We start from the raw sequence: 26,114 nt of genomic DNA, 5'->3' as shown, positions 1-26,114 counted from the left end.
TCCTGAGCCGCAAAAAAAAGAAGAGGAGCGCAGAGCAAACAGCGTGTGAAACGGGGCGTTTCCGTATGCTAGGATTCGTAATACCTGCAGATCGCAATCGTACATTTTCTTTACAGTATACGGAGAACGGAGAGAGCCCTACTCGTACTCGTACGGGGGGCGCCAGGAATATCCAATTCGGCGCGGAGATTCTGAATAACGGGGGAAGATGTTGGCGGTTTAGCGGCTGCAGAAGTGACAAGGATGGCACAGGCTGGCGTTTCGCAGCCGCGGAGCGTAGAAGAGAAGATGAACTGAAGAGAAGATGAATAACACGCGAATACCATCATGGAGAATCAAGACAAAGAAGCAACAAAACGGAGAGGCCACCGTTTTTGCGTTGCTACACGCCGTAGCGCATCGAGAAGCTTAGACTTGGCCCTCGGTGCTGTAAGCTGATACTGCATGTAATTGCGTGCAGCAAATGTTTCCGTCCATGGCTGTACAGTGCGCGCCGCCGTGGGCGCTAGCGTCTTGGCATCGGCTGTGCCACAGCAGAAACGGGAAAGGCGCACCATGCGCTGCGTGCCTCGTCATCGCCTCTCGATGGCGCTGCGCAGGTTCCGGTACCTGCGGGCTGCTGAGGAGGGACTCGCGGTACCTCTGCCCGTTGCTTGGCGGTGCTTGAGTCTGATTTCGGCGGCCGGCTGCAGTACCCACAGCCAGAAACAGCTCCAGGCACTTGCGCCGTTGACGATGTTATCGCTGCTATACTGACGCTTATTTGCTTGCTCGTTTTTCTGCTGTCTTTGAGCATCATTTTTCTGCTCGTGGTCCCTTTTGGCGCACGCGCAGAGCCGCAGGGCATGGAGACGGGGCATCCTCGTAAAGACTCCCAGGCGCGGACATGCTCAAGCAGCCTGGCTGAAACCGGGAAACACTCACCCCGGTTCTCAGCTTGTTGATAAGAGCTGAAGTGTAGAAGGACAAGGGAAAAAAGATGACACAAATCTGAAATTGTTAGGAGGGACATGGGAAAAATTGAGGCAGAGATAAAATTGAATAGCAACACAACACCTTGAGTAATTGAGTCTGGTACTCAGAGGTACAGCTTTGTCCACTCCAACTTGTCAACTTGAGTTGTCAAAACGGCCACATGCTCAAAAGCCACCGCTGCGGGGAAATCAAGCAAAGCGAGGATTTAAAATTGCAAAACAATGCTACCAACATTTGATAGCTTCGATAGCCTATCAGAGCCATGCCGGTCTCCGGCTCTCTTCTGCCCTCTCCTGCTCTTCGGCCTGCTCTGCCGTCTACCAAGGTAGACTGCTAGGCGCCATGGACCAAGTACCCGGACATGTACCCAGCTGGCTGCCTTGTAGCGGTACCCGGGCCGGGCCCTCTCACCGAGCACAGCAAATCCTGGTGCTGGGGCGGGCAGCGCCCATGATTGGCTGCGTCTGCCAGCTGACGCGTATACCGGCCTCAACTGCTCTTTGCAGCGCCAGCGGCACGCCCCCCTCTACCAGCTAGCAGTGCTACCACTGCCACTGCGCGGCCTAGTCCCTTTTATTTCCCCCCTGTACGGATTACTCTGCCAGCGCTGCGTGGCCGGCCTCTCAGCACTCGGGCCCCCAAAGAGGCCCATTCCCATTACATACATCCTCCACAACCCCCCCCGTCCGCTGCCTTTTTGCTTCAACCCTCATTTTTTCTCTCCCGGCGACGGCTCGAGGCATGACAAGAGCCTCTTGAACTCGCAGCGTCGACCAGCCAGCAAGCGTCCCAGGCGAAGCCCCAACTGCCGATGCACGTTTTCTAGACGGGCGACGATCCGGCGCAGCGACACAACCGCCGCGAAAAATCGACTCCACGCGCGTTGACGCAACGCTGAGGGGTGGCCTCCAAAGTCACTGTGGCAATTTCAGGCCTACGCATCCCCCAGCTGACGACGCTGTGGCCTACGACCAGACTCCAGCCTAGCCGCGACATCGACGACGACGCAATCGCCTCTTCAACGCTGGCACCTGCAACCATCTCGACCTTTATTTCACATCGCTGCTTCTTTTCTCTTCTCTTCACTTTTACCGGATAATTAATTGAAGAGAAAGGAAAGAGTAGATTCTCCAATCCCGACCACAGCCAGCAACTCCACTGACATCAATCGACCCGCTTCACTCGTTCAGCACCTCCAAGCACACCTTCCTCTACATACAGCTCACCCACGATGGAGGACCGAGGCTCCCCTTTCGGCGCAGGGTCCTCGTCGCAGGACGACTACGGGGAGGAATGGGCTCACGACCTTCGCATCCGCTTCGAGGGCCTGCTGCGCGATAAGCGCATGAACGACCTCCGGGCCCAGCACATGTCAAGCTCTCGAGAGCGGTCGCCGAGCGCTTATCACGACGCCCCTTCACCTGCTGGCAGCGGCCAGTACAGCCCATCGCCCGCTGCGACGACACCGCCCTCCTACTCAGCCCTACGACATCTCCCCAAGATCCCAACACCACCCGCTGCCGCAGATCGCGACTCACAGAAATTCCGAAACCTCCTCCTCAGCCTATCACTTACACCTACCAAGTACGAGAACCCTGGCCTATTAGATGAGGCTCTCCAGACCATTCCCCTGGATCGCATATATAGCGAGGCGGAGGAGGAGAGCCAGGTTCTGCAGGCACAAGCAGAGAGTATGGGCGACGGTCGGAAACCGGAATGGGGCTATCAAGACTGTGTCATCCGAGCTCTTCTTCGGTAGGTTATAATGCTGATGAAGCCCATCGTCTTCCTCTCTATATCAGCATGGTTCTAACCTTTTTTTTTCCCGCACAGATGGTACCGACGGTCATTCTTCACCTGGGTAAATAACCCCCCATGCCCAGTCTGCCTATCTCCCACAATCGCCCAGGGCATGACTGCACCTACACCCGAGGAGAGTGCCTGTGGCGCACTTCGAGTTGAGCTCTATCGTTGCTCTGCCGAAAGCTGCGGCACGTACGAGCGCTTCCCGCGCTACGGCGATGTGTGGCGACTGCTGCAAACCCGCAGAGGCCGCGTCGGAGAGTGGGCCAACTGCTTTAGCATGCTCTGCCGCGCATTGGGCGGCCGTGTCCGATGGGTTTGGAATGCCGAGGACCATGTGTGGACCGAAATCTACTCGGACCAGCAGAAGCGATGGATCCATGTGGATGCCTGCGAAGAGGCCTGGGACAACCCGCGACTCTACACCGAGGGCTGGGGGAAGAAGATGTCGTACTGCGTGGCCTTTTCTACCGATGGTGCCACCGACGTGACTCGGCGATATGTGCGTAAGAGCGAAGCCGCCAACGAGCGCAACCGGTGCCCCGAGGAGGTCATGCTCTACATCATGCAAGAAGTCAAAAATCTCCGCAGGGCCAACATGTCCAAGGAGGAGCGCTTCCGACTGGAAAAGGAAGACCAGGCAGAGGACCACGAACTTCGGACATATGTTGTCGAGTCCATTGCCCAAGCCGTCACAGATCTTGTGCCTGGGTCATCCGCTTCTGCAAGTGGCAGCAATGGCAGCAGTGGCGCTGCCGGCCAAGATGCCAAGCTGCCCGCCGAAAACCCAGCTCGCCAGCCCGGATCTGCCCAATGGTTAGCTGCTCAGCAGCGCCAGCATGACAGACAATGCCAACCCCGCGATCCTACCCATAGGCGTGGTCTGCCTTGAATATCTTAACTCGTCATCATCCTCCCCTACCGGATGATGTATCCATCACACTTTCTTTATATCATGCCCTCTACAGGTATGAATCCAATCGATCACCTATAAAAGAGGTTCAAACAACCTTGTTATATACCTCACGAGACATCATGTCACGTCGATACCCAACGACTATCAATGACACCTGACTACGTTCCGCTTTGCCAACGACAACCAATATGAGATAAACTTACTTATATTCGTACAACTATTACCGCAGGCGACTACTACTTGTCCTCTCTTTACCAAACCCTTTCACTCATATAATTTTCCTATTTAAGCATAGACGGCGTTTACTCGTTGGCCGAAGAAAAAAAAACATTCTGTCGCCTTTCTCATCCTCCTATATTGGAGGGGGCTATGGCCCCTGTATCTATCACTTACAAATTCTTCTTCTCTATTCTTACTCTATTGCCTTTTTCGAATTTCCTTTGTCGTTGGGTACAGGAAGAGACGGGCGTATCTGGAAGGAGGACTGGGACGAGATTATTTCACACCAGCGTGATCCCACCGTTATTTTTTTTTATCATATTTTCTGATTTTATTCTTTTCCCGTGGATTGGGAAAGGGGGTAATACCCGAAGTTCCCCTGGGGCGTACGGTTAATTTTTTTTTTTTTGGGATAGCATATTTTGCTAAGGAGGTGATGGGAATACGGCATGAAGAGATGAGATGTGGAAAAAAGCACATGGACTCTTTTTTTGGAGGTAGAACTGAAGCTATAGGAATAGTAGATGTAGCGAATAGCATGTCTGATATACAGAGCAAAGATGGCGACTTGTGTGATTTGATATGATTGGCGTAAAAGAGTGCTTGATACTTTGATTTTTCTTTGCCTTGACATTCTTGGAACCATGATGAGTTCATGTACACTGCTGGTGGCTATCAACGAAGCCATCTGGAGTTTTTCCCGCTCGCCTACTCATACGGCGGATTGTCCCAAGATGTTGACTCAACTCATGACATCTCAGCAGACTGGGATCACCTTGCTCTTTATTAGTGTCTAATAATTACGCGGCCTTTCATCATCTAAAACTCCGCTCATTGCGGAGATTTCCGAGCAACGCAATCCGCTCGATAGGCCCGCAGCGCAGCAGCAAGTTCGAAAGAAGGGGACCGGGAAGGGCTTCCCGCTTCGGCGGTCCACTGCTCGGGGGGGACCCACCGAACGCCGAGTCCGCCGCCGAACCCTCGGTGCGTTTCACTGTACCTGCATGATAGATTACCTGGAGGCACGTAGGCCTCTTTTATAAATAGACCGAATGCGTGCTGCTCTTGTTCTTCTTTCCTCTTTTATTATCTCTCTTTAAAGACTTGTATAATAAAGCAGCAGTTTCACTTGCCGTCCCTTGTTTTACCCAATTCTTCCTTACATTCGGTCTCATCCTCCTTCTGCTGTCTTGTCTCGCCATGGCCATCCCGACGACGATGCGCGCGCTCGTGGCACCGCGAAAGTGCGGAGCGGACGCCTATGAGGTGATTGAGCTGCCGGTGCCGAGCGTCACACTGCCGACGCATGTGTTGCTCAAGGTGCATGCGGCGGCGATGAACACGGGAGAGCTGCAGGCGCTTGACGGGCGGTTTGGGTTGATTTACACGCCCCAGTAAGTTTTTTTTTTTTTTTTTTTTTTTTTGCTTCTTTTCGCTGCTTCTACCTCTCCCCTTCTTTTTTCTCATGCTAAATTCTTTGTATTGTCAAAAGATATCCGGCTCCCATTGGCCTCGAAGGGTCCGGCGTCGTAGTCGCCGTCGGGTCGGCAGTCAAGAGGTTCAAAGTCGGCGATCACGTCTACGGCGCATACATTGAAAAGCCCCTCTTCCGCAAGCCCCCCGCGGGCTTTGCCGCCGAGTACTCCCTCGTGGAGGAGGATTACCTGCTGCCCAAGCCGGCGCATCTATCCTGGGAAGAGGCCGCCTCGCTGACCACGGTGGTGGTGACGTCGTACCAGACCTGGCGCCGGGGCATGCAGCTCATGGGCGTGCAGAGCCTGGAGGGCAAGACGGTGTACATCCCCGCTGGGTTGAGCAGCACCGGTTCGATGGCGGCGCAGGTGGCCAAGAAGGTGCTCGGCGCGGACAAGATTATCACAACGGTGTCGACGGGCAAGATGGACTTGGTGGAGCGGTACTTGCCGGGGGTGTTTGCCCAGGTGATTGACTATAAGACGCAGAGGCCGCGCGAGCAGGTTCCGCGCGGGAGCGTGGACATTATGTACAACACGCAGTGGGATAGCATGGACGAGGGTATTCCAATGATCAACCCCAAGACGGGCGTGCTAGTGTCCATTGCGAGCGCGCCGGGCAAGGAGACGGTGAGGACGATGATGGGCGCGGACAGGTATCACTGGTGGATTGGCGTGCTGCTGGACCTGGCGGGGCTGATTTACAAGTGGAAGCTGAGGGGAACAAACATTCCGCACGAGTTTGTGTCGGGCGGCGTGGAGATCCGGGAGGACCTGGAGGCGGCGGGGGGAGATTGTGGCGCTGGGGAAGGTGAGTGCGGTGATGAGGGTGGTGGAGTTGGGGGGATCTGGAGGCCGTTCGGAAGGGTTGCGGGGAGGTGGTTTCTGGGAAGGGGGGGGATAGGGAAGCTGGTGGTGAAGATATTGTGATGGGAGCAGCTTTGGCTTTTTGGTTCTGCATAGTTGGGGTTGAGAACTGGCTTAATATGTGAGCGAGGGTCCTTGAGCGGATGTGGTTGATTCATGCACGGTGTTGTATTTGAATTGTCTTATACTTTGCATTTATACTTTTATTATTCCGTCTTGATATTCTTAATATATCATCTTGTATACCATTTGATGTGCCTACTGCTTTATATGTCAAATGCTTTCATCAATAGCTGTGAAATTGTTGCTGTCATACGCAGCTGCCAAGATGTAAGCCATGTGTAATTCGTCAAGTGAGGCGACATCCCATAGATGACACACTGAGAAGCTTTCACTAATTAGGTGTGTATTTCTCCAGCTTGTCTTTACAACATTATCTACTTGGAATTGCACAATGAGCAAGGTTTTATTCGAGATGTGAGGCGATTTGTGGTTTAGGTTGTACTCGGGAGGCTGAAGCTTTGTGACTGTCCAACCTAATATACGAATAGATGCAATTCAAAGACCACACCGAAATCAATGTATCCTTTTTTGGTAATTGAAGGCTTGACTTTTTTCACTGCCCCAAGATAAATCCCAGGATAGATTGTACGGCCTGCTCTTATCCAGCGAGCCAATTGTTTCAACGATACAGCCAACTATGAGGATCAAACATCCGCCTCAAGATGAACTTGCAGCAGCCATCAAGATTTGGCAACTGATAAGCGGCACATCTGCACCGGCTAAAGCCCGTCGTGCAAATCAATAGCGCGAGCACGGCACTGCTTGCCGCAATCTAAAGCTGCTAGTGCAGACACCATTTTGTCGCGCGACCAAGCTCGAAAAAGAAAAGAAAAAGCGAAAAAAAAGCCACTCTACGCGGTTGCGCGCATCGCACCAAAAAACCGCGACACCGCGCCATGGCCTTGTTCCTGTTGCAGGGCCCTTTTTCTCAGCTCCAGGGCAAAATACCAGCCCAGAACAGGGATCTTGTTCCCCAGCCCGTTCCTGTTGGTTACCTGAACGACCGGCGCCAGTCCGTCTCACTCAGCATCTCCCATAAACTCAATTCGCCCGCCTTTTGTTCTTTTCTTCCCTCTTCCCTCTTTTTCAACTTTGCCTCGAGTCATTTGGTTGAGATTGTCCATCTTTCTTGTCTATCTATTTCTTCTTCGAGGCGCGCAGCGGTGCGTGCTAATTCTTTGGATCAATCGTTTCGACTTTGTTCTTCTTCTTTTTTCAGTCCTCATTTTGCTGCTTCCTAGACGAACCGATACTGTTCCAATCCCACCACCACTTATAGAAATCCCATCCCCTTCACTCCATCCGCCATGGCCACGCTCCTCAAGCGCAAGCGCTCCGCCGCAGAGCTCTGCCCGCCCAACTCTATGATGGACGCTTCCGTGCCGGCGACCCTGCACAGCCGCACCCTCAAGCGCTACCGCGACAACAGGCCGTCGGACGACGAGGTCCATCGTAAGTTCTACGAATGGCGCGCCCACCACCATCTGAGCATCCCCAACTCATCATCTTGCGCGCCCGCAGAGCACACCCTGGGCCTGCTGTACTCGGCTCAGCAGCGGCCCCAGCAGTTCCCTCCACAGGAAGCCCCGATTGCTGCCGCGCCGGAGCAGCCCGTCGTTGCGTCGTCGTCGTCGTCGTTGTTGAACAGCCAGCAGTCGCTGCATCGCTTCTGGAGCATCGGCTCCGAGCCCAGCTCGGCCAGCTCGTCGCCCGGCATCGAGACGCCCCCCGTGCTGCTGCCGACCGAGTGCGACGACTGCGGCAGTGCCCTCCTCGCCGGCGGGAGCGACGCCGACGAGATGGACGTGGATTGCGGCAATGCCGCCGAGGACACGGCCTGTGGCGCCTGCGGCAAGCACGTCTGCTTCAGCTGCTCGGTGAGCAATCTCGGCGAGCAGAAGCGCTGCCTGCAGTGCGCGGGACGGAGAGTCTGGATTGGCGGCATTGGCTGGACCGATGCTGGCGGCGTTTCGGTCTGCTGAAGCACGCTGAGCTCCCCAATTAGCATCATGATTTATTTACATGTTTCTTCGTTACGCTTCTATAAACGAGCCTTGGAGCCGCGTATTGCTTGGTTATGATTTGGGTTTGGCTGGCGTTATGGAGGAAAATGTGTTGCCAGCGTTTGGCTGTATTGCTGGTATGCTTAGCGAGCATCAATGTAAACGTGTACAATGAGCTTTTTGAATAACACATGTGCATCGGTTTGGCTTTTATTGGACAAATGTCACTCGTGCTCTGCGCTCACAACTCCTTTGGAGACTTGAGAATAATGGTAATAGATAGTAGCTGTAGCTGCAATTAAATACATGATAGGTCAAGCATACTAGATGACGAGCATACCACGGGCAAATTAGGCGTTTCCATCTCCCTTTATAATTAGCATATTCCTCCGCTAGTAACCTGATCCCAGCCTGTGCACCAGCATCCCAATAAAAGACTAATACATGACAGAACAAGAAACTCTATAAAACTGCGTCTAACCACGGCGGCGAGTGGTGGGACCCTTCTTGGGCACGGCCGTTGAGCTTCCGCGGGCCTCGACGGGCACAACCTCCTTCCGCTTGCCTCTAGCCTTTGCAGAGGGGGCGTTCCAGTAGTACACCATCTGCAGAGCGAGGATGGCATTGAGGGCAAAGCCGGAGATGAAGCCGTACAGTATCAGTTTGTCGTCGACTTCCTGGAGCGTGGTGAAGATGCGAGACAGCGAGCCGGCCAAGTAGTTGAAGACCTAGATTTCATTGCGTTAGCTACCTGGGTATCATGTTGATTTCCAAAAAAAGCACATGGACAAGTACGAACCGCAAAAGCACTGAGCTGGCCGGTACCTCCCTCCTGCCAGATGGCCAGAATCTGAGGAACCTTGCTGGCAACACCGAGAACACCGGCGCCAGCTTGCAGGTAGCTCAGCGCCTGCATGTCAACGACATTTTCTGCAAACAGCGCCGCCGCACCAATGGCCAGTGCGGCCACGAACAGAGCCGCCATGGCAGGCCGGCCGCTGTAGTTCAGAACAAGCATCGAAATGACGACGTTCTGGCCCATGATAAAGGCCGTCTCGCCAAAGGTGCTAAAGGGAAACCCATTGCGCACGTTGTACGCCAACGAGATGAGGTACGCGCTCGTCTCGAGCAGGTACGACAGGAACGACACGCCCTCGGCGGACTTGGACTTGAGCAGCTTGAGGATCTGCGGCACCTTGACGACGGCCGAGGCGCCGACGATGCCAATGCCCAGGCCCTTGCTGACGGCGAGCTTGACGCACTCGGTGTTTTCGATGTCGACGTCGAGCAGCAGCGCCTTGTAGCACGTCTCGCCGACGATGGACACGCCGAGGTCCCGGATGGGCGCCGGCAGGTTGTGCGTGATGGGCTGGACGAGAGACCGGACGGTGTCCATGGCTGCGGTTGTCGATGAGGCTGAGAAGGGGGTTGATGAAGGAAATGTGGTCTGATTGCACTATATAATTTCGTTTTTTTTTTGGGTTAGGAATCGCGCGCCTCGTTCAGCCTCGTCCCGGAGTGGAGCTCAAAAGCCGTGTTGCTACTTGCTTGCAGCTCTTCTTTTCTCAAAAGGCTGCGTCGCGTTGCGTCGCGTCGCAAAGAAATATCAGGCTATTCTATCCAGTACTTTTTCCGATGCGGAATGCGACGCTTCTTTTTTTTTTCCCGTCCGTGATGCCCTTGTCTGGATTCAGGCCAGATTGCGCTTGTGCCTGGGGTATGACATCAGGAACAAGGCGGGGGGTTCTTTTCGTCTGCTGTGGCTCAGCAGGCAGCTGGAGCACAGGGCATTTTTAGCTTAGAGGCCTGAATCAACAGCGGGGAATTTGGGATTCGGAGGGCAGAGCTGGAGAGGCGATCAGCGGGCTTAGCGCCCGGGGCTGTAGCTGCCAAGATCAGTACTGACGATTGATTACAGCACTATCTGCCTTGTAGGCTGTAGCACGATGGTTGTGTTGATCGATGCCAGTCGTCTTTGTTGCAGTTTGATGCCTGAGGAGCTACTGGTTCTATTTCCATCAGGTGCTCGTGCCAACAATCTTGAAGCCGTCTCGAGTCTTTGATCCTTCTTCCGTCTTTATGCCCTGCCTTTGTTCATGACATCATCCACCGCCTCCGTCTTCTCTTCTTTCTCTTCTTTCTCTTCTCTTCGAAACAAGCACCAGCATATCATATGCATGCAGAGGCACGACAAACGCAAGCACTAGCTCCAGCCCGTTGCACCAACACAAAGAAATCAACGGCAACTTGGGCGGGGACCCAGCGGCCAAGGCAAAAAAGACGCCAGCCAGGCTCCATCCATCCATCCTCTCCATTGCCCGGTCTCCAGCCACGCTTCAAGGCTGCAGCCAGGACGCACGTGTCAGCCCGTGAGGGGCCGTTTGCGCCATCGCCTGTGCCGTGGTCACCTCAGCAGGCTGGAGCCCTGACCTTGCAGCATGATCCATGATTTCCATGATTGACCGCAGCATCGCATCGAATCGAACCTCAGTCCGCTGCAATCCAGATGGCCAGCCTGCGCCGGGCCTCTCTGCTCTCCTCCGGCGCCGATCAGACGCCAGCCGAGCCGTCTTTGTCGACGCTCTTTCGACCTTGTCACGTCCCTTTGTGTGGCGCACAGCTCTCGCCCGCCGTGCCATTTTAAACGCTTGACCCAACGCCCACCCCGTTCCGACTCCAGCCTCCAGGCCCGGGCCCTGCCGCAGCTAGTGACATCAATTACCTTGGCCGCCCGCGCAGCCTCCATTTACCTCCAACGCCTTGGTTTTTTTCTGCTTCCTTTATTACTGCAAAAACGCCCACAAACCGTCTTGAATGCCAGGCCTATTCGCTCCCCGTCGCCGTCCAGAATGGCCGTCCCTCAATCTAATGGCTCTCCGCCACCCGAGGCCATCACGTACGCCTACATGTTCGAATCGGACAAGAGCCCGACGAAGCAGTTTGATGCGCTGCTAAGAGCAATCGCGCGCTTTATCGTATGCCTCCAGATGTGGCCTGATAGCAGCAACGACGCAGGATGGCTGGCGGCTAACAGACGTGACAACAGGTAACTGAGCTTGGCGACCAAAATGATCAACACCTCACCCCCAAGAAACTCGCTGCGTTTTACAAAGCCGTCGGCGGTGACTATGACTGTAAGTTGGAGGCATGCGAGCCACAAGGACCTGTACCCATTGTGTTAACCTCGAAACCGCAGCCTTGTTCCTTGAGACGCCTCACTCGACCATCTCTTACATGTGGCATGTGACTGGCTGCCAGCATAGCTTGCAACCCACCGAGAATGACTACGATCCGCCCTCTATTCCCGCTCTGACGCCTCGGGGCTTCTCTCGATGGGAAGCGGTCGAGGTCCTTCTCGGGCCCGAAGAGCATGTCCCGTTTCTTCAGTTTGCTGTCAAGCACTGGGAACTAAGACATCCTGAGACGGGTCAAGTCTTCCCGCCCAATCTGCCCGCCACCGTCTTCCCCTCACAACCTGATCAAGAAGTCGACCGCTGGCACAAGACTTGCGCCGATCAGATGCGTGACACCGCTTCCAAGGAAGAAGAGAATGCAAGTATGCCTAGCTCCAGCTCTGCGCCGAAACCCGAACCGTCTCCAGAACCTGCTGCGCCCAGGTTTGCCTACTTTCATTCACCGGACCCTTTCCATCCAGCAAACCGCTTCTATCCATCGGATCCATTCCGCGCGACCTCTCCCCCTCGGCCGAGAGCTGCTGATCCGAATCAGTCCGAAAGGTTCTACTACGTCCATGTTGGCGAAAGATATGGGGCTAATTTTGGCCAAAGGCCTCCTGTGCGTTCGCCGGAAAGGCCTCGCCGCCAGAGACCTACCGATGACGCCGGAAGGCGTCGAAGCTTTTCCGACTATGCTTCGAGCCGCCAGCCAAACCCCGACGGCATTCGCCACAGCTATTCCGGGACCTATCTCAACCCGGACTCTACTCGAACGACGCCCAGCCGACCTTCGCAGGGTCGCCGGCATAGCCACCTGCATCGTACATCTGACTCGTCGGGCGATGAATCTGAAGACGCCGCTATGCATATGAGGGCTAGACGGCGACAACGAACCGGCTCTCCTCACGCAGGCGTTCGTAGGGTCGTCCCGCCGTCATCTGGTCCTCCGCCGCCGTCGGCAGGGTCTAGCGTCCCTTCTTTCCGGACACATCGAAGCGATAGTCGGGCTGAGGAAGCAAGAAGAAGAGGTAGTCCCCTCGGCTCCCTCAAAGAAAAATTGACCGAAACCGTTTCCAACTTTTTCCCAGGTAACCAAAGCCGAACCAGCTCCAGACAGAGCTCCGTCAACAACCCCATCCGTGTGCGTAGAAGCCGCGAGAGCATACCTCCGTCACGCCTAAACCAGAACCATTCAGATCTTTCCGATGGCGTATCAGACGGGTCCAGCGAAGAGGAAATCCGCCATCGCCACAGACTACGCCAGCAGCGAGAGCGCTCGTACCGCGCGGATGACCAAGATAGAGAGCGATCGCATATGCACCGGCCGGATCCACAACGCCGGGCCAGCAGTCACACCGATCCGGAAAGGCGGCGGGACGCAGCATGGGATGCGCGAGAGAGGGATCACATTAGAGAAAGGAAATGGGATAGACGATCCATGGATGAGGACGCACCGAATCCGGGCATACCAAGCAGGCGATACCAGGAGTCTGCCTACACTTGAGAGGGAGAGAAGAGACTTGTACTCATGATTTATGATGACGTGATGAAGACATTTGATGGAGTTTTAGCGATTGGAAATATTTCTGTCATTTTGTTCAAAGAAGTTATTATTGCTCATATACTCATATACACGCAGCGATCAACGCTCAGATATGCATCCTTCTATGCAGGCTCTATATAAGGGGGCGTGCCGGGCATTGATTTTCGCTATCCAAAATCAATATGCCGGGTTTTATTCTGCCTTTTTTGTTGTTTTCATTAATCCTGCTCTTTCTTTTCCTTGCTTTCCCCATTTATTTCTTTTGGTATCCAAGATATCTCTACATCCTTACTTATACAGACATGTTCATAGGAATTGATTTATGGGGGTCATATCCCTTGACCACAAAGTCTTCTACTTTCCAGCCGTCGATGCTACCGCCCTTTTCCCGTGTGATTTCCAGCTCGGGGAAAGGTCGCGGCTCGCGCTCCAGCTGTGTTCGAAGAGCATCGATGTGGTCAATGTAGACATGTGCGTCTCCCATGACATGGGTAAATGTTCCCGGTACAAGATTGCAAACGTGGGCGAGCATATGTGTCAGCAATGCGTAGCTCGCAATGTTGAACGGGATGCCGAGGCCCATGTCGCAGGATCGCTGATATAGCTGGCAGTGGAGGTGGCCCTTGGGTTTGTTCTCCTCTGTCGGTTCCTCGGCGTTTTGTCCTCGTCCCCGTCCGGGGTAGGAAACGTAGAACTGGGCAAACATGTGACAGGGCGGCAGAGCCATGCTCTTAAAGTCCTTTGGGTTCCATGCGCTGAGGATCATTCTGCGGTCGTAGGGGCTGTTTCGCAGCTTGTGGATGATCTCGGCCAGCTGGTCGACGCCCTTGCCGGCGTAGTCTGTTTGAGCATCGACATAGTCTGCGCCAAAGTGCCGCCACTGGAAGCCGTAGACGGGGCCCAGGTCGCCGACGTCGCGGTGGGTGAGCCCGACGCTGTCGAGGAACTCGCGGGAGCCGTTGCCGTCCCAGATCTTGACGCCCACGTCGCTGAGGGCGGTGGACGAGGTGTTGCCCTCGATGAACCAGAGGAGCTCGGCGATGACGGCGCGGAGGAAGACTCGCTTGGTGGTGAGCAGGGGGGAGGATGGGGCGGCCGTTGTCGTTGAGCTGGAATTTGAAGCTGGGGGGAGCGAAGATGGACAGGGTGCCGGTGCCGGTGCTGTCAAGTACGGAGCCTTGATCAGTATGTTTTGCATGGTGTGTGGTGTTTTTTTTTTCTCTCGCTAATGCTGTGCTGGGGTTTGGTTCTTACCGATCGGGTCTTCGCTCACCCTGGTCCAAGATCTCGCGGACCAGGTTGAGGTACTGGTGCTCTTCGTGTACTGGTGTGAACCCCATTGTGGCTTTTCTGAGGTTTTGGTGTGAGTGAGCAATGAAAAGAAGGGAGGCGGTTGTTACAGGGAGTGAATAAAGGAAAATGAAACAGATGAAGAAAGACAATGGAGGGGTGTTGACGTCTTGTAAGTGACGCGCTGGACGCGTTCGAACTATTACTAAAGAGCCTGGGTGGGCGTGAAAATATATGGGGCACGTGATTTCGCGCAACCACTTTAAGTGCTTCTGCATAGAGTGCTTCAAGGTTCTTGTGCATTTTGCAAAGGCCCATTGGAGGGTTTCACTGCATATAGTTTCTACAGGTAGGAGGTCATGATTGTATTAACATATCTTGAGAGGCAATGTGATTATCCTCCTTTCCGGTCTGCGCACAACATACTATACTACCTTGTCAAGTTGAATGTGCCTTTGGGCTCTATCCCCAGTTCTTAGGTAGTGTCCGTTGTCACTCCTCATGCCCACCAAAATGCCTGAGCTCAATCCGATGTGATGTATATATCTTTCATACGGTTTTCATAACCAACTCTTGGAGTTGATCAACTTTTTTTTTCCCTCCTCCCCTCTTTAACTGGCTTTTATATGACAGCCAAACTCCAAGTCCCATTGCGATGAGAAGCAAATATTAATGTAGCAAGAATTCAGCTGCTGTCCTTCAACGGGGCTGCCATCGAGAATCCAGCCAGGGTAATCTCCTGGCCCATGGAAGCTGCACGGTTATCAATCCCCGTCCATTCCGAGAACTTGCTAAACCTGGTCTTCTCCAACACCTTGACGCTCCCTACATTCTTCACGTCTGCCAGGGCCGTGAGACGCTCGCCAATGGTCGGGCTGCTGCTGCCGGCCTCGAAATCTACACTCCTCGGATCAACCTCAAGCTCAGTCTCTTTGCGAGGCAAACTCCACCAGTTGTCGATGAAGCCGCTCAAGAACTCGGTCGCGTATCCCTTCCCCCACGCCGCCTGCTTGAAGGAGTAGCCGACTTCTGGCCACCCAAAGTGCTTGCTGGAGAGGCTGTGCATGCCGCCTTTGCCGACCAGCTCGCCCGTGTCCCGCTCGAAGATGAGGAAGTGGTACATTTTGGTGTCGTTGGGGGGGCAGCGCGTCGTCCAGGCTCCGGACGGTGTCTTCTAGGGTCTTGTCGACGCCTTTCAGGGAGTGCTTCATGACTTCGTGCTCGGTGCGGAGCACGTGCAGGACAGGGACGTCGGAGAGGCGTGGTGCGCGGATTAGGAGGCGGGGAGTGAGGATTTCGTCTCAAGAGGCGATGGGTGGGATGAGTGGCAGCGTTGTGCGGACTTTGATCGTCTCCTTGTATTCCATCATTTTATTGGAAGCAGTTGTATTTAGCTTGTCTAAATTGATAGTTGGAATCTCAGTTTCTGTTTAGATGTCTTGTAAAACACCAGTCGCTTATAGAACCGTAGGTTGTCGGTTTTGACAATGGTAACTCAGTGCCGCTATGTTGAGATCAGCGTTTGTTCTTTGCTCTGTATACAAAATATTTATCAAATTCGTTGACCATTTCAAATCTTAATCACAAGCGCTTTAAGGCGACGTAAAGAGTCTGATATATATATATATGCCTACATATAGAGACGCCTACATATACGATGCTTACGAGACTACTCTAGTGAGTCACTACTAAGGGAAGGTGCTCCGTTCGGCATATGCGCGCCCGCACATTTGGACGAACGTGTTTCTTATCGGACTGTGGGACTTTCTTTAGGTGTAAACCGATCTCCAAACTATGGCAAAGTGGAGAGATTTTCATAAGAATCTGTAGTCCAAGATGTCGAGCAAACATGTACACCTTCATAAGCGCCAAATGGCGCAATGCCTTAGTACGCAACAGGAATATGTACCTCTCCAGGGCTGCTTGTCATTGGAGTTGGAATACTCAGCGACCTGCGTGTAAGATGCAAAGCACCACAATTATACCGGACATTCTTCACATCGAAATTAGAACAGCATGTATTTCGCAAAGGCTCATGTCATTAGCAATATTGGCTTTGCTTATTGACCCTCCCTAATTAGTAGTCTGCGGTTCTAGGCAGCTGGATATCAAACGCGATGCTTTCATTGCTGTGACGAAACCCCCATCAGGCACCAATCTCTCTCTACATGTACCTTACTAGTAGGATGCATTATGTGTAAAGTACATGCAGGAATACTCCATCGCGATACCCGTGTCTTTGGGGGCAGTATCTGCAAGACTGATCGAGGACATGCTGCCTGCAAATGCTACTGGCGCTGCTGCACCCCGGAAAACCCGCCGATGACAAAGAGCTGGAGCTGAAATCGGCAAGTGGTGGTCGCTGGTCTCTTCTCCACGCAGCGAGCTACAGAGGCCGCATCGCTGAAGATTCCTCCCTGCAGCTCTTTGCGGCGGCCATGCCTCCACTCCATCTTTGCAGCCATCCATCGGCCCATTTCACGTCCGTCAACGATCAACAGCCACTGCTTTGAGCCAAGCGCCGAGCCGGGTTCCATCTCACCTTGCCAGGCTTACGATACTGACCTGGCATCAAGCTGTGCTTCCCCGGCCTTCCACTGCGTTCCCCTGCACGAGGTGACACTGGGAGGGTCGCACTCCTTCGTTCTTTGCATTCGCCATACTGGGACTTTCTTCGTATTTGTTTGTTCGGCCGTGAGGCGGCGCTGACGGACGACAACCACAACATCTTCAGCCATCTGTGCAACATCATTGCGTCTTCTTCACGTGAGCCGAGTCCAAGCTTCGTCCTCTTCTTTGTGCGTGCACGGCCTCTCTCTCGGACGCTCCCCGGCAAAAGGGACAAAAAATAATTTGGGGAGGCATTGTCTTCATTCCTAGCACAACTTTTAGCCAGGATAGCCCGAATCCACCCGCCGGGTTTCCGAGACAGCTTGCCTCTTTGAACCCTGGGCTTTCGCTACCGAAGCTTTTGTGATTTCCCTCGTACAAAGCACGACGACATCGAGAGGCCTCGTTTTCTCATCCCCTTTAGCAGCCCTCCCGACGTCCTCCTTCAACCAACAACTTCTGTCCGCTCTCCAACGACCGCTCTCCACTAGCAGGACCAGCCGATTTGTCACTGCCGCCAGTAGACGACCTAGTGACGCTACCGTCGTTTTTGCGCAGCTCCATCTCGGCCTCGTCATCTCGATCCTGTCTGCTTGAGCATATCATCTACCAATCGCCGAAGCCATGAGAGGCCGACCCGTTGAGGTGCTCGTATACGAGTACATGTTTCCCAAGCCCAAGACGTTCGATCCCCAAGACTTCCAAGCTCTGCTTCAGCGCAGCCTGATTCCCGAAGTTCGTCAGGAGACCCATGCCTTCTATGGCCATCTCGAGACGGCAGAAGCCAAGTATCCCGGCCTGGACTATACTCATCCGACTCACCGCATCCGACTCAGCCGCTGGTCATGGCATCGCCGACTTTTCAGAGCTTTCGACGGACTGGGCCTTACGCACGCCGAGATTTCTGCCCTCACAAAGTGGGAGGGAACCAAGTGGGCTAAAGAAAAGTTTGAGAAGGAACAGGGTGTCTTTATTAGAGACACCGCGGCCGATGGACTCCCAGACTGGACAGAGCCTGCCAGTCGGGCATCTGCTCAGCAAGGCCGATCTGTCAGAATACACACGATTGACATTTCGAGTTTGGACGACGACGAAAATATGGAGACGGAAGAGAGCGACGAAGAACTTGCCAGCGTCGGCGTTTCGCTGAACCAGCAACTGCGCGCGCAGGCAGCCAGGCGCGAGGCTGGCGACACGTCTGCCGTCTTGGATGAAGAATGGGAGCAGTGGCTTAAGAATGCGATTGAGAGCGGCGAGCTGGCAATTCTCACGGAGAGGATGACTGAGGAGATGTTGGGCCAGTCTCAATCGTCCAACCCCATGGTCGCCAGCCTTTTGCCTGATGGCATGCTCCATATGGCTCGCACTGGCCAGTGGTCAGAGATTCCCGAGTTCCTCCAGCCTTTGCTTCGCCGCACAGTCGCCAATGAGAATTCTGCCCGCAATGAGCCCATTCTGACTTCGGCAACGCGATCCACGCTGCAGTCGACGACCCCTGGCCCTTTGCCACCACCCTGGATTCGACGCACCTATTCAGATCTCCGACTGCCAACGGGAGATTCTACCACTAGCCAGTCCGGCACTCAAACCTAACGAAATTAAAATACATCAAAGACGACCTCGGTGGATCATTTCGATTGAGAATTTTTACGAGTCTTTTCTTATCAGTATAAATCTGCCGCTACCTGGCTCTTATTTCTCCCATTTTCCTCACCTCCAGATTCTTAGAACTCTCGAAATCACTATAGATGGATATTCCTGCTATTTTCTCTTTCCTTTATTTTCTCACGGTGGACTTTGCGCAAATGGTTCGCAGATTGTCAAACATGCGAGGAATTTCTGCTCGCAATTTCAATTTTTTATTACATCCACCGGTTATATGGATTGGAGTTTAGGCGGGCAAGCGCGGTTTAATGGATTTTTCCCCTTCACTTTGTTACTCTTTTGTGTTCTTTGTCCTTTTTTTCTTTCTTTGAAAGAAATTTGTTCTTTGTTTCTTCCCATTGGACCTTCCCCCCCCCCCCCCCCCCCCCCCCCCTTGTACTTTGTGTGCAATCGAGTCAAAAAATGTGTGCTCGGGAGATTTTGTTTTGTTCGAATCTTTTTGTTCCATTCTTGTAGGTTCGAAGGAAAACAAAAATGTTGTTAGTCTCTAGTTCCAAATTAGGGAAACTGGGTGATGGGAGGAAGATTATTAGCTCTGAGAGTTGATTTGAAATTGAAATTGGCAGAAAAAGATCTGATGAGAGGTGAAGAGGTGCCTATAGATAGACGATTCAATAACAACGAAGATGAGACGTATGAACACATCAGGAATGTGTCGGTCTCTTCCCTTTTTATACAACTCTTAAAATATTTTTTCACATACCTACTTATACAAGGCAGTAACAGTTCCTAATTATCATTCTAAAAGTAACTAACTGTCTCATTGAGTCTTACAAACTATAGACCCGGGCACTGAATTTTGTATTCTAGGTACAATTGAGTCAAAGCTGGTATTCGTCTCCTCTGCTACACCAAAACGCCATTGCTCTTGAAGACTGAAAAGAAAGAAAAAGAAAAGAACATGAATCAAAGCCAACCCTCAAGACTGGTTATTTAATCAGTATTTTGAAAACGCCAATTGTTCCAACAACTCCTCTCCAAATGCGTATACATCGTAAAGTACGATATTAAAAAAAGGTAACCGAGGGCTAGAATGCATGTATGCCCTGGTCAAGTCGTAAACGTAGACCGTGTAGCCTTTTTCGTACTCTTGGAAAATTTCTATTTGTCCGGCTCGAGATGCGACCATTCAGGCACGGCTTTGATCTGCTGCCACATGAAACGTTCGAGCTTGTTGGCCGACTTGGCGTAAGGCGTGCTTTCGTTGTTGTATTTGCGACAGTTGTCGAAGATGAGCCTGGCGTCTTTGATAAAGTCCTCGGGAGTGGCATATTGGTCTGCCTCGAGCTTGCTCTCCATGGTGCTAAGATCCATGGGCTCCTTAATCACGTCGTAGTAGTCCGCAACATCGTCTCTATTAACCGGGACGAGGAACGGCCATGCAGAGTTGTGATTTTGGAGGTCATTGAGCAGGTGGAGGAGCTGGTTGTAGTTTGGTCCGTGACGAGGCTGGCGAGCAAGCTCGTCCATATCAGGAGACCATCCAGATGCCCGAATGGCGGGGATATCGAGGGGGTTGATCTCCCGGATGCCATTCTTCCACTCCTTTGGGGGCGGATGGATGTTGTGAGACTTGGAGTAGGCTCGAATCTTGGCCTGGACGCATTCCTTCTGCTTAAGGAGCATGCGGCCCATTTCCAGATATCGAATGCGCGGCAGCATGGAGCACTGCATAATCGTCCCGCCCTCGTAATCTTTAATGTATCCCATCCAAACGTGCTTGGGGAGGGTGATTTCTTTAGTAAAACCCTGTTTCTTGAAATAACCAATCGCATAGTTGTCGGCATACGTCAAGAAGTGCATGACGTCGCTGGTAGCCTTTACGTAGTCTTTCAAGTGGGACATGAGATGCGCACCGTATCCCTTGACTTGTTGGTCGGAACTGATGGCGCAAAAGACGATTTCGGCAAACTGGCGGCCTTTGAAGGGTCGGTAGGTGATGCCGCCCACGACTTCGAGGGGCTTCTTGACGATGGCGATGGACAGATGGGTTCGATCGTAGACGAGTCGCGCAATGTAGTCCTTGGGCATTTTGGGGAGTTGCTTCTGGAAGATGCACTTGAGGCCGGTGAGGATGATGAGGGACTCGCGCTCGTTGTCGTTGTTGACGACGCGAAATTCGATTTCGCCATTGCGCTCCTCAAGGACGGCGGGCTAGACAAGAAGATGAGCATTTTGAAAGCTAGATGGAAGGATGGTAACTCGAAGAGTATCGCATACCTTTTCGGGAAACGGAATCAGCTTCAGCTCGGCGGACTTCTCCTCTGCTTCTTCCTCGACGCTGTCTTCGTCTTGCTTAACTCGCTTAGATGCGGCGGGCGACGAGGGTTCGTCCTCGGCTTTGCGCTTGCCACCTGGACAGATGCGTTAGTACTGCGGCAAGTGCGCGGATACGCAGCACTTGGATCGCCTCACCTTCTTCTTTGATGTCGGCCATGATGACGATGTGCGCAGCGCGGCTCAGCCCCGGGAGGCTGCTTAACGGGAGACGCTGGTTGGAGATATGGGGAAGTTGAAGATGGTATGCAGATAGAGGTACGGAGCATGTGTGACACTTGAAAGGCCTGGTCCAAGCGTCTTGCAGCTGGCTTAGTAAGGTGGAGCCGCAGTGTCTGGTTGTATACTTTGCTTGAAGATGAGACGCTACTACGACATCGTTGTTTTTATATAAATTAACTATAATAGTGTTATTAGTATTGACTTTTCCGTCATTGAATATGATGTTGTTTTTACTGAATTATCCGTCGTTAGAAACCTTTTGTTTATACCTCTTCTTACCTACCTGGGTACTTGTACCCCATACCCTGCTTACGTCAGCTCAGCCCAGACTGTGCCGCGAATTGCGCTAAGCCCCTTTGGCATTCGGCCAGATATCAAACATGAACGACGTGCATTGGACCAGCTCTCTCAAGCTCCATCAGTTCTCGCAACCACCGCGATTAGCTGACAGCAATTCCCCAACGAGGCCCGATTGCATCCAGTTCCTCTCTGCCATCATTCGTGAGAAGCAGCCCGGAACCTCCTCTCGTTCCTCCCCGCTCAGCACATGGATTCCTCATTGCATCAAGTCTGGCAAGCTGCTGCTGGCAGTCCATTCCTCCCTGTTGTTGGCAAGGAAAGCCAATTCACCATCGCCTTTGTTCTTCTCACGCTGAGCCTGGCAATTACCGGTGTCTTTGCACTAAGTAAGTTCTTGGAGGTCCCAAAACTGGATACATGTCTAATTGACCATCGTGATAGACCGTTCATTAGTCAGCGTCATTGCACTTGGCGTGCCAGCTTCTCTAGCAATTGCGTATGATGCCCGCCTGATATTCCCTGGTTTTCATTTGGATACTAATAGGCAACAGCTTTGGAACCGTTTATATGTTCTGTGCAGTCGGGGTTTACGTTTGAGGCGGCCATTGTATTCTAGTTGGTAAAGGCACTCAAAAAGGGTGCTTTAGAGCGAGTTATTGTGTCTTGTGCTGTTTTCTCATTTTCTTTTCTTACCGATTATAAGAGTTGTTGTCATCTGTTCCATTTTACTTTTTCCCCCCAGCATCTGATTTCTACTTTTCGACATGGCCACCGAAGTGAAGCCTCTTTTTCGAGCCGTCTCGACGTCTCCGCGGCCGCTCTATCAGCTCCTTCGATGTATAGACTTTGCGCAAAGGGTCCACGTCCAAATTACTGAAGATGGGATCCGATTTGCGGCTGACAACTCACGGGTCATGCAAGGTGCGACGGCTACCGTCTCTGAGAGCGTAGCTGGCAAATGCTAACAGGAAGTACAGGGGTTGCATTTTTAGACAAGGCTCTGTTTTCTGCATACACTGTGAATCTCCCGCCCTCGGAAGATGGCGAAACTCCTGATTATCCCAATTTCCAAATACCACTGTCGACATTTCTTGAAGTATTGCAAATCTTTGGATCAGTGGATGTGGCCGCTCGGGCTCAAAAGGCCGACCAAGATCCATACCGAAGCAACATTCGCAACTACAGGCCAAATGCGTTTAGCAACCACACCCTTGGCATAGCTGGGACTTGCACTTTGTTATATGCGGAAGAGGGTGACCCTTTCAAAATCATTCTTGAAGAGTCTGGCACCAAGACTACCGCAGGCTTGACGACCTATCTGCCTGAAATGCCAGAAGACATACCGTTTGATCGCAACGACCTGACGTTCAAAATCATCATGTCGTCTCGCACCTTGTTTGACTGCATCGCCGAAATCATACCCGCGGGACCGGTCAAGTTGACCATAACGGCCACTAAGACTTCACCGTTCTTGACCCTCTCCTGCGCAGGAGATATAGGCAGCTCTAGCGTGGATTTTGCACGAGGAAAGGATCTCCTCGAAACGTTTAGCATCAACGACCGCTGGTCACAAGCGTACAAGTTTGACTTTATCAGACATGCCAGCGAGGCTATGCGTATTGCAAGTAAAGTCAGTCTCCGAGGAGATAGCCAGGGCGTCCTGAGCCTACAGTTTATGGTTGATGTGGAAGGAGGGAAAAGGAGCTTTTTGGACTTTCGCTTTGTTCCGTTTGCCACGCATGATGACGGCGAGGAGGACGATGTTGAGATAGAAGAGTATGATTGAGATTGTTGTTTCTAGGACAGAGTAATTGACTATGCGATGCGCAACTACGGGCTTCTACTGCTACTACTAACAGTGGTTATATATTGTGAAACCAGAAATCAAGTCTCCACAGAAGCGCCTGTGCTTGGAGAACTTGTGAATGATGGTAGGTTCATCATATACCTCCCTTTAGAACTCAACCGCGCGGTAGTACGTCACTACACTTCGCCATATCCCACGGTATGGAAGCTTTATCACATGTGTGAGACATCCATTAACCAAAGACCAAAGGTCTGTTCTTTCTCACATGCTTTGAGTGCCTCCCTTGCGCTCAGGTACGAACGAGGCCCACTCGTGTGAGACTTTTTCAACGCGAAATGAGGTGGTCGTCTAGGAAATTTATGGATTGCATTCCAGCTGATGTACGGCGCGATTGAGCAGGTAGGCAAATAGGGGGGCTGGCCAACAATACTGCAGTTCCTTTAAATATAGCCTCATGCCCATTGTATAAAGGTCTTTTGTTTTGTATCTTCTCTTAGTAAAGGAAATAGTACATCCAGCTGTATCCCCATGGTCATTATTACTTACTCCTTAAAGTCACTCACCATTATCATCCATTTCTAGAAAGACTCTTTTTTTTTTATACCGATTCCACCCAACTACAGATATAATGCTCCATTCAAAAGGCATCCGAGTCACTTCAGAACCCGAGAAGTTCCCCCCCTGCCCCCTTTTACACCCACAGGCCTCCCACAACATGGCGCTCAGACATGATGCAGTCCATCAAAAGGTGGCTTACCATGTGCTGTGGCAGCCGCGCAGCCCACAAGACGAGCGACGCCGCGATTTGGAAACTAGAAGAAGGGACAAACAACATGGAGGAGGACTGTGAGCCGCTGATTGAAGGAGGAGGCAGCACGTCTGATGGGAAGGGGTGGGAGACGGCAAAGGTAACGTTTCCGAAGCATGCGGCTGCGTCGTTTTTGATGACGGGGACGTCGAGGGCGATGAGAGAGGCGAATTACGTGTTGTGAGGGAAGAATGGGATAGAGGATATATCTACTGAGATGGAACACGGTAGATTACTGTTTTTTTTTTTTTTAAACGCAATGGTGGAGTATTTGGCATTTATATCGGTTATACTTTAGGGTAATCATCATATGACGAACGAGAATAGAAGGTCGTTTTTTTCTGCTTTTGCTTCTTTCTTTTGCTTTAACTATTTCTCTTTCTAAAGAAAAAGAAAGAAAGACACTACGGGAAACGAAAAATAGAATGTTGTTGAGGGGAGAAGCATGAAACATCCGTAAAGCATGGCTTAGATGGACATCACAACAGCTTTTCAATGCAGCTTGGTTAGCAATTTGTTTCAATCAAGAAGTCTTGGATATATCAAAAAACCACCCCGCATATCCATTGGCTTGTAGCATAGCTTGGGATGTACGGGCATGGGCATGGGATGGGATGTTAATTGCTTGCATTTAGGATGATTCCACGGTACAAGGCTAAAAGGTTAAGATGGGTAGAATTTGCGACGTTTCACCAGAAGAAGCAGATCCAACCCCCCCCAAATCCATATATCAGTCAATGCAGCTAAATTTAGCAAAGAAAGTGGTTTCATCGGCGAAACAAACGGAGCTTTGCCAAAGCGGGGGAAGAAGTAGAAAGGAAAGTAAAAAGTCAGAGGTTGGAAAGAAGCAAGAGAGAGAAAAACTTGGTATTCGAGTAGCTGCCTCTCTTTGACAAGGCCAGTTTGCAAAAAAGATGATAAAGAGGGTCTAGGCCATGCAACCAATATAGCCGCCCCGATTTAGACCCCCGGCTAGGTATGACAAACGTATACAAGACTAAGATGGCAGGCGGGCATATAATGTTTGGAACGAGTTTATCCTTGGATGCAACCTGGCATCGGCGGAAGAGAGGACCTGTCATTCCGGCGATGATTTTGTAAGAAAGGATGGAATAAAAAAAAAAAAAAAAAAGCACAGACGTTACAAAACGCGTGGCAATGGACAAGGTCATGATACCTGATCCTGGGCGAAAAAAGGCGACGATGCCTGCGTCTAACGCAATCTATGTCTAGGCAAATGCCATCGGACCACCCTGCGACTGTCACCTACTGTAGAGGGAATAATGACGGGGTTTGGGTGATGTCAGAGTAATGGGACAATGTTGGGCACTTGACCTCGAAAGCTGTGCGTTGACAAGCAAGCTCGGCGGTTCTTGATTTGGTTGCTTACTCGCAATGAAGGCTCAACTGTTTCATCGTGTCAGCAGCAGGGCGAGGCCTTTTGCGCTGGCTGGGCTGCCTATAACGATATAGAACGGTTGATGCCATCTTTTTTTGCTCTGTTGAGACGGATACTAACACGGGCTTACTCTCTGTATATGCGCAGGGCCATGCATGGGTGTCCGAGTAGGGCAATCCGGGCACTGTTCCGGCCAGTCGATGGATGTCAGTTATCTGCGTGGATACATGTATCGAAATCACAGGCATGGGATGCGATGCCACATGCAGCTATCACTGACTGGGTGATGTGCTCCGAACCTTTTGTAGCGAAGCCGTTCAGGCCCCGCCAATGCAGCTGCCGATCGGCATAGCTGCCCACTAAGAAGAAGAAAGAAAAATAAAGCCCATGCAAAGCGTCTTGTCTGCTTTTCTCTCTTGCGTCTTTTTGCCTCGGGATCTAGAACTGGGTACAGTCTGTTGGGTGCTGGTTCTCGAACTGCGGCTTTGGGGACGTGCATGTGGGAATCGGACGGTAGTGCGGTATTGACGTGAGGGGTAACAATAGGAATGACACCTACTGTGTCTGGCATCTGCTAACAGGACTAACTGTAGGGACGGGATGCTAAATATCTAGGCAGCGAGTAATTCAGATGCTAAGCTGCAAGAAGGGTTTGCAGAAGCGAGTGTGGTGGCACGGGCTGTGAGTGCATCTGACAGG

At 52.1% G+C, this 26,114-nt stretch overlaps 14 protein-coding genes across 14 annotated transcripts; 8 read left to right on the top strand and 6 right to left on the bottom strand.

The window, feature by feature from the left end:
• Positions 1 to 1,626: 1,626 nt before the first annotated feature.
• Positions 1,627 to 4,484, top strand: TrAtP1_006638 (uncharacterized protein). Its single transcript, XM_014082513.2, has 2 exons — positions 1,627 to 2,730; positions 2,809 to 4,484. The coding sequence occupies exons 1-2, from the start codon at positions 2,207 to 2,209 to the stop codon at positions 3,668 to 3,670; spliced, it is 1,386 nt and encodes a 461-aa protein (XP_013937988.1). The 5' UTR covers positions 1,627 to 2,206; the 3' UTR covers positions 3,671 to 4,484.
• Positions 4,485 to 5,022: 538 nt separating this feature from the next.
• On the top strand, positions 5,023 to 6,315 carry TrAtP1_006637 (uncharacterized protein; the record flags this gene model as incomplete). The annotated part of the gene is made up of 2 exons (XM_014082514.2): positions 5,023 to 5,307; positions 5,406 to 6,315. The coding sequence occupies exons 1-2, from the start codon at positions 5,114 to 5,116 to the stop codon at positions 6,313 to 6,315; spliced, it is 1,104 nt and encodes a 367-aa protein (XP_013937989.2). The 5' UTR covers positions 5,023 to 5,113.
• An 823-nt stretch (positions 6,316 to 7,138) lies between these two features.
• On the top strand, positions 7,139 to 8,570 carry TrAtP1_006636 (uncharacterized protein). The gene is made up of 2 exons (XM_066113209.1): positions 7,139 to 7,767; positions 7,837 to 8,570. Exons 1-2 carry the CDS (start codon positions 7,623 to 7,625, stop codon positions 8,295 to 8,297), a joined length of 606 nt encoding a protein of 201 aa, XP_065969295.1. The 5' UTR covers positions 7,139 to 7,622; the 3' UTR covers positions 8,298 to 8,570.
• TrAtP1_006635 (uncharacterized protein) lies at positions 8,571 to 10,013 on the bottom strand. Its single transcript, XM_014082516.2, has 2 exons — positions 9,118 to 10,013; positions 8,571 to 9,046 (listed from the first exon to the last, which is right to left on the bottom strand). Exons 1-2 carry the CDS (start codon positions 9,712 to 9,714, stop codon positions 8,795 to 8,797), a joined length of 849 nt encoding a protein of 282 aa, XP_013937991.1. The 5' UTR covers positions 9,715 to 10,013; the 3' UTR covers positions 8,571 to 8,794.
• Positions 10,014 to 10,763: 750 nt separating this feature from the next.
• TrAtP1_006634 (uncharacterized protein) lies at positions 10,764 to 10,970 on the top strand (the record flags this gene model as incomplete). Its single annotated transcript, XM_066113208.1, has 1 exon — positions 10,764 to 10,970. One exon carries the CDS (start codon positions 10,764 to 10,766, stop codon positions 10,968 to 10,970), a length of 207 nt encoding a protein of 68 aa, XP_065969294.1.
• A 197-nt stretch (positions 10,971 to 11,167) lies between these two features.
• TrAtP1_006633 (uncharacterized protein) lies at positions 11,168 to 12,998 on the top strand (the record flags this gene model as incomplete). Its single annotated transcript, XM_014082517.2, has 3 exons — positions 11,168 to 11,293; positions 11,365 to 11,452; positions 11,515 to 12,998. The coding sequence occupies 3 exons, from the start codon at positions 11,168 to 11,170 to the stop codon at positions 12,996 to 12,998; spliced, it is 1,698 nt and encodes a 565-aa protein (XP_013937992.1).
• A 331-nt stretch (positions 12,999 to 13,329) lies between these two features.
• On the bottom strand, positions 13,330 to 14,235 carry TrAtP1_006632 (uncharacterized protein; the record flags this gene model as incomplete). The annotated part of the gene is made up of 1 exon (XM_014082518.2): positions 13,330 to 14,235. The coding sequence occupies one exon, from the start codon at positions 14,233 to 14,235 to the stop codon at positions 13,330 to 13,332; it is 906 nt and encodes a 301-aa protein (XP_013937993.2).
• Positions 14,236 to 15,012: 777 nt separating this feature from the next.
• On the bottom strand, positions 15,013 to 15,450 carry TrAtP1_006631 (uncharacterized protein; the record flags this gene model as incomplete). The annotated part of the gene is made up of 1 exon (XM_014082519.2): positions 15,013 to 15,450. The coding sequence occupies one exon, from the start codon at positions 15,448 to 15,450 to the stop codon at positions 15,013 to 15,015; it is 438 nt and encodes a 145-aa protein (XP_013937994.2).
• Positions 15,451 to 16,615: 1,165 nt separating this feature from the next.
• On the bottom strand, positions 16,616 to 16,864 carry TrAtP1_006630 (uncharacterized protein; the record flags this gene model as incomplete). The annotated part of the gene is made up of 1 exon (XM_066113207.1): positions 16,616 to 16,864. The coding sequence occupies one exon, from the start codon at positions 16,862 to 16,864 to the stop codon at positions 16,616 to 16,618; it is 249 nt and encodes an 82-aa protein (XP_065969293.1).
• Positions 16,865 to 17,561: 697 nt separating this feature from the next.
• On the top strand, positions 17,562 to 18,530 carry TrAtP1_006629 (uncharacterized protein; the record flags this gene model as incomplete). The annotated part of the gene is made up of 1 exon (XM_014082520.2): positions 17,562 to 18,530. The coding sequence occupies one exon, from the start codon at positions 17,562 to 17,564 to the stop codon at positions 18,528 to 18,530; it is 969 nt and encodes a 322-aa protein (XP_013937995.2).
• A 793-nt stretch (positions 18,531 to 19,323) lies between these two features.
• TrAtP1_006628 (uncharacterized protein) lies at positions 19,324 to 21,168 on the bottom strand. Its single transcript, XM_014082521.2, has 3 exons — positions 21,018 to 21,168; positions 20,823 to 20,956; positions 19,324 to 20,756 (listed from the first exon to the last, which is right to left on the bottom strand). Exons 1-3 carry the CDS (start codon positions 21,037 to 21,039, stop codon positions 19,704 to 19,706), a joined length of 1,209 nt encoding a protein of 402 aa, XP_013937996.1. The 5' UTR covers positions 21,040 to 21,168; the 3' UTR covers positions 19,324 to 19,703.
• Positions 21,169 to 21,648: 480 nt separating this feature from the next.
• Positions 21,649 to 21,998, top strand: TrAtP1_006627 (uncharacterized protein; the record flags this gene model as incomplete). Its single annotated transcript, XM_014082523.2, has 3 exons — positions 21,649 to 21,787; positions 21,843 to 21,897; positions 21,953 to 21,998. The coding sequence occupies 3 exons, from the start codon at positions 21,649 to 21,651 to the stop codon at positions 21,996 to 21,998; spliced, it is 240 nt and encodes a 79-aa protein (XP_013937998.1).
• Positions 21,999 to 22,165: 167 nt separating this feature from the next.
• TrAtP1_006626 (uncharacterized protein) lies at positions 22,166 to 23,187 on the top strand (the record flags this gene model as incomplete). The annotated part of the gene is made up of 2 exons (XM_066113206.1): positions 22,166 to 22,322; positions 22,379 to 23,187. 2 exons carry the CDS (start codon positions 22,166 to 22,168, stop codon positions 23,185 to 23,187), a joined length of 966 nt encoding a protein of 321 aa, XP_065969292.1.
• A 712-nt stretch (positions 23,188 to 23,899) lies between these two features.
• On the bottom strand, positions 23,900 to 25,914 carry TrAtP1_006625 (uncharacterized protein; the record flags this gene model as incomplete). The annotated part of the gene is made up of 2 exons (XM_066113205.1): positions 23,900 to 24,020; positions 25,715 to 25,914. The coding sequence occupies 2 exons, from the start codon at positions 25,912 to 25,914 to the stop codon at positions 23,900 to 23,902; spliced, it is 321 nt and encodes a 106-aa protein (XP_065969291.1).
• Positions 25,915 to 26,114: the final 200 nt, after the last annotated feature.

This window comes from Trichoderma atroviride, chromosome 3, assembly GCF_020647795.1.
Source record: "Trichoderma atroviride chromosome 3, complete sequence".
Taxonomy (NCBI): Eukaryota; Fungi; Ascomycota; class Sordariomycetes; order Hypocreales; family Hypocreaceae; genus Trichoderma; species Trichoderma atroviride.
This window is presented reverse-complemented; position numbering and strand designations above follow the sequence as displayed.

Bases quoted from the DNA above. Each gene is read 5' to 3' on its own strand.
- TrAtP1_006638 (XM_014082513.2), top strand. From the start codon at position 2,207: ATGGAGGACCGAGGCTCCCCTTTCGGCGCAGGGTCCTCGTCGCAGGAC. The intron at 2,731-2,808 runs GTAGGTTATAAT...TTTCCCGCACAG, and splicing joins GTCATCCGAGCTCTTCTTCG to ATGGTACCGACGGTCATTCT.
- TrAtP1_006636 (XM_066113209.1), top strand. From the start codon at position 7,623: ATGGCCACGCTCCTCAAGCGCAAGCGCTCCGCCGCAGAGCTCTGCCCG. The intron at 7,768-7,836 runs GTAAGTTCTACG...GCGCGCCCGCAG, and splicing joins GTCGGACGACGAGGTCCATC to AGCACACCCTGGGCCTGCTG.
- TrAtP1_006635 (XM_014082516.2), bottom strand. From the start codon at position 9,714: ATGGACACCGTCCGGTCTCTCGTCCAGCCCATCACGCACAACCTGCCG. The intron at 9,047-9,117 runs GTTCGTACTTGT...AATGAAATCTAG, and splicing joins GCCAGCTCAGTGCTTTTGCG to GTCTTCAACTACTTGGCCGG.
- TrAtP1_006628 (XM_014082521.2), bottom strand. From the start codon at position 21,039: ATGGCCGACATCAAAGAAGAAG. The intron at 20,957-21,017 runs GTGAGGCGATCC...GCATCTGTCCAG, and splicing joins GGCCGACATCAAAGAAGAAG to GTGGCAAGCGCAAAGCCGAG. The intron at 20,757-20,822 runs GTATGCGATACT...CTTCTTGTCTAG, and splicing joins TGATTCCGTTTCCCGAAAAG to CCCGCCGTCCTTGAGGAGCG.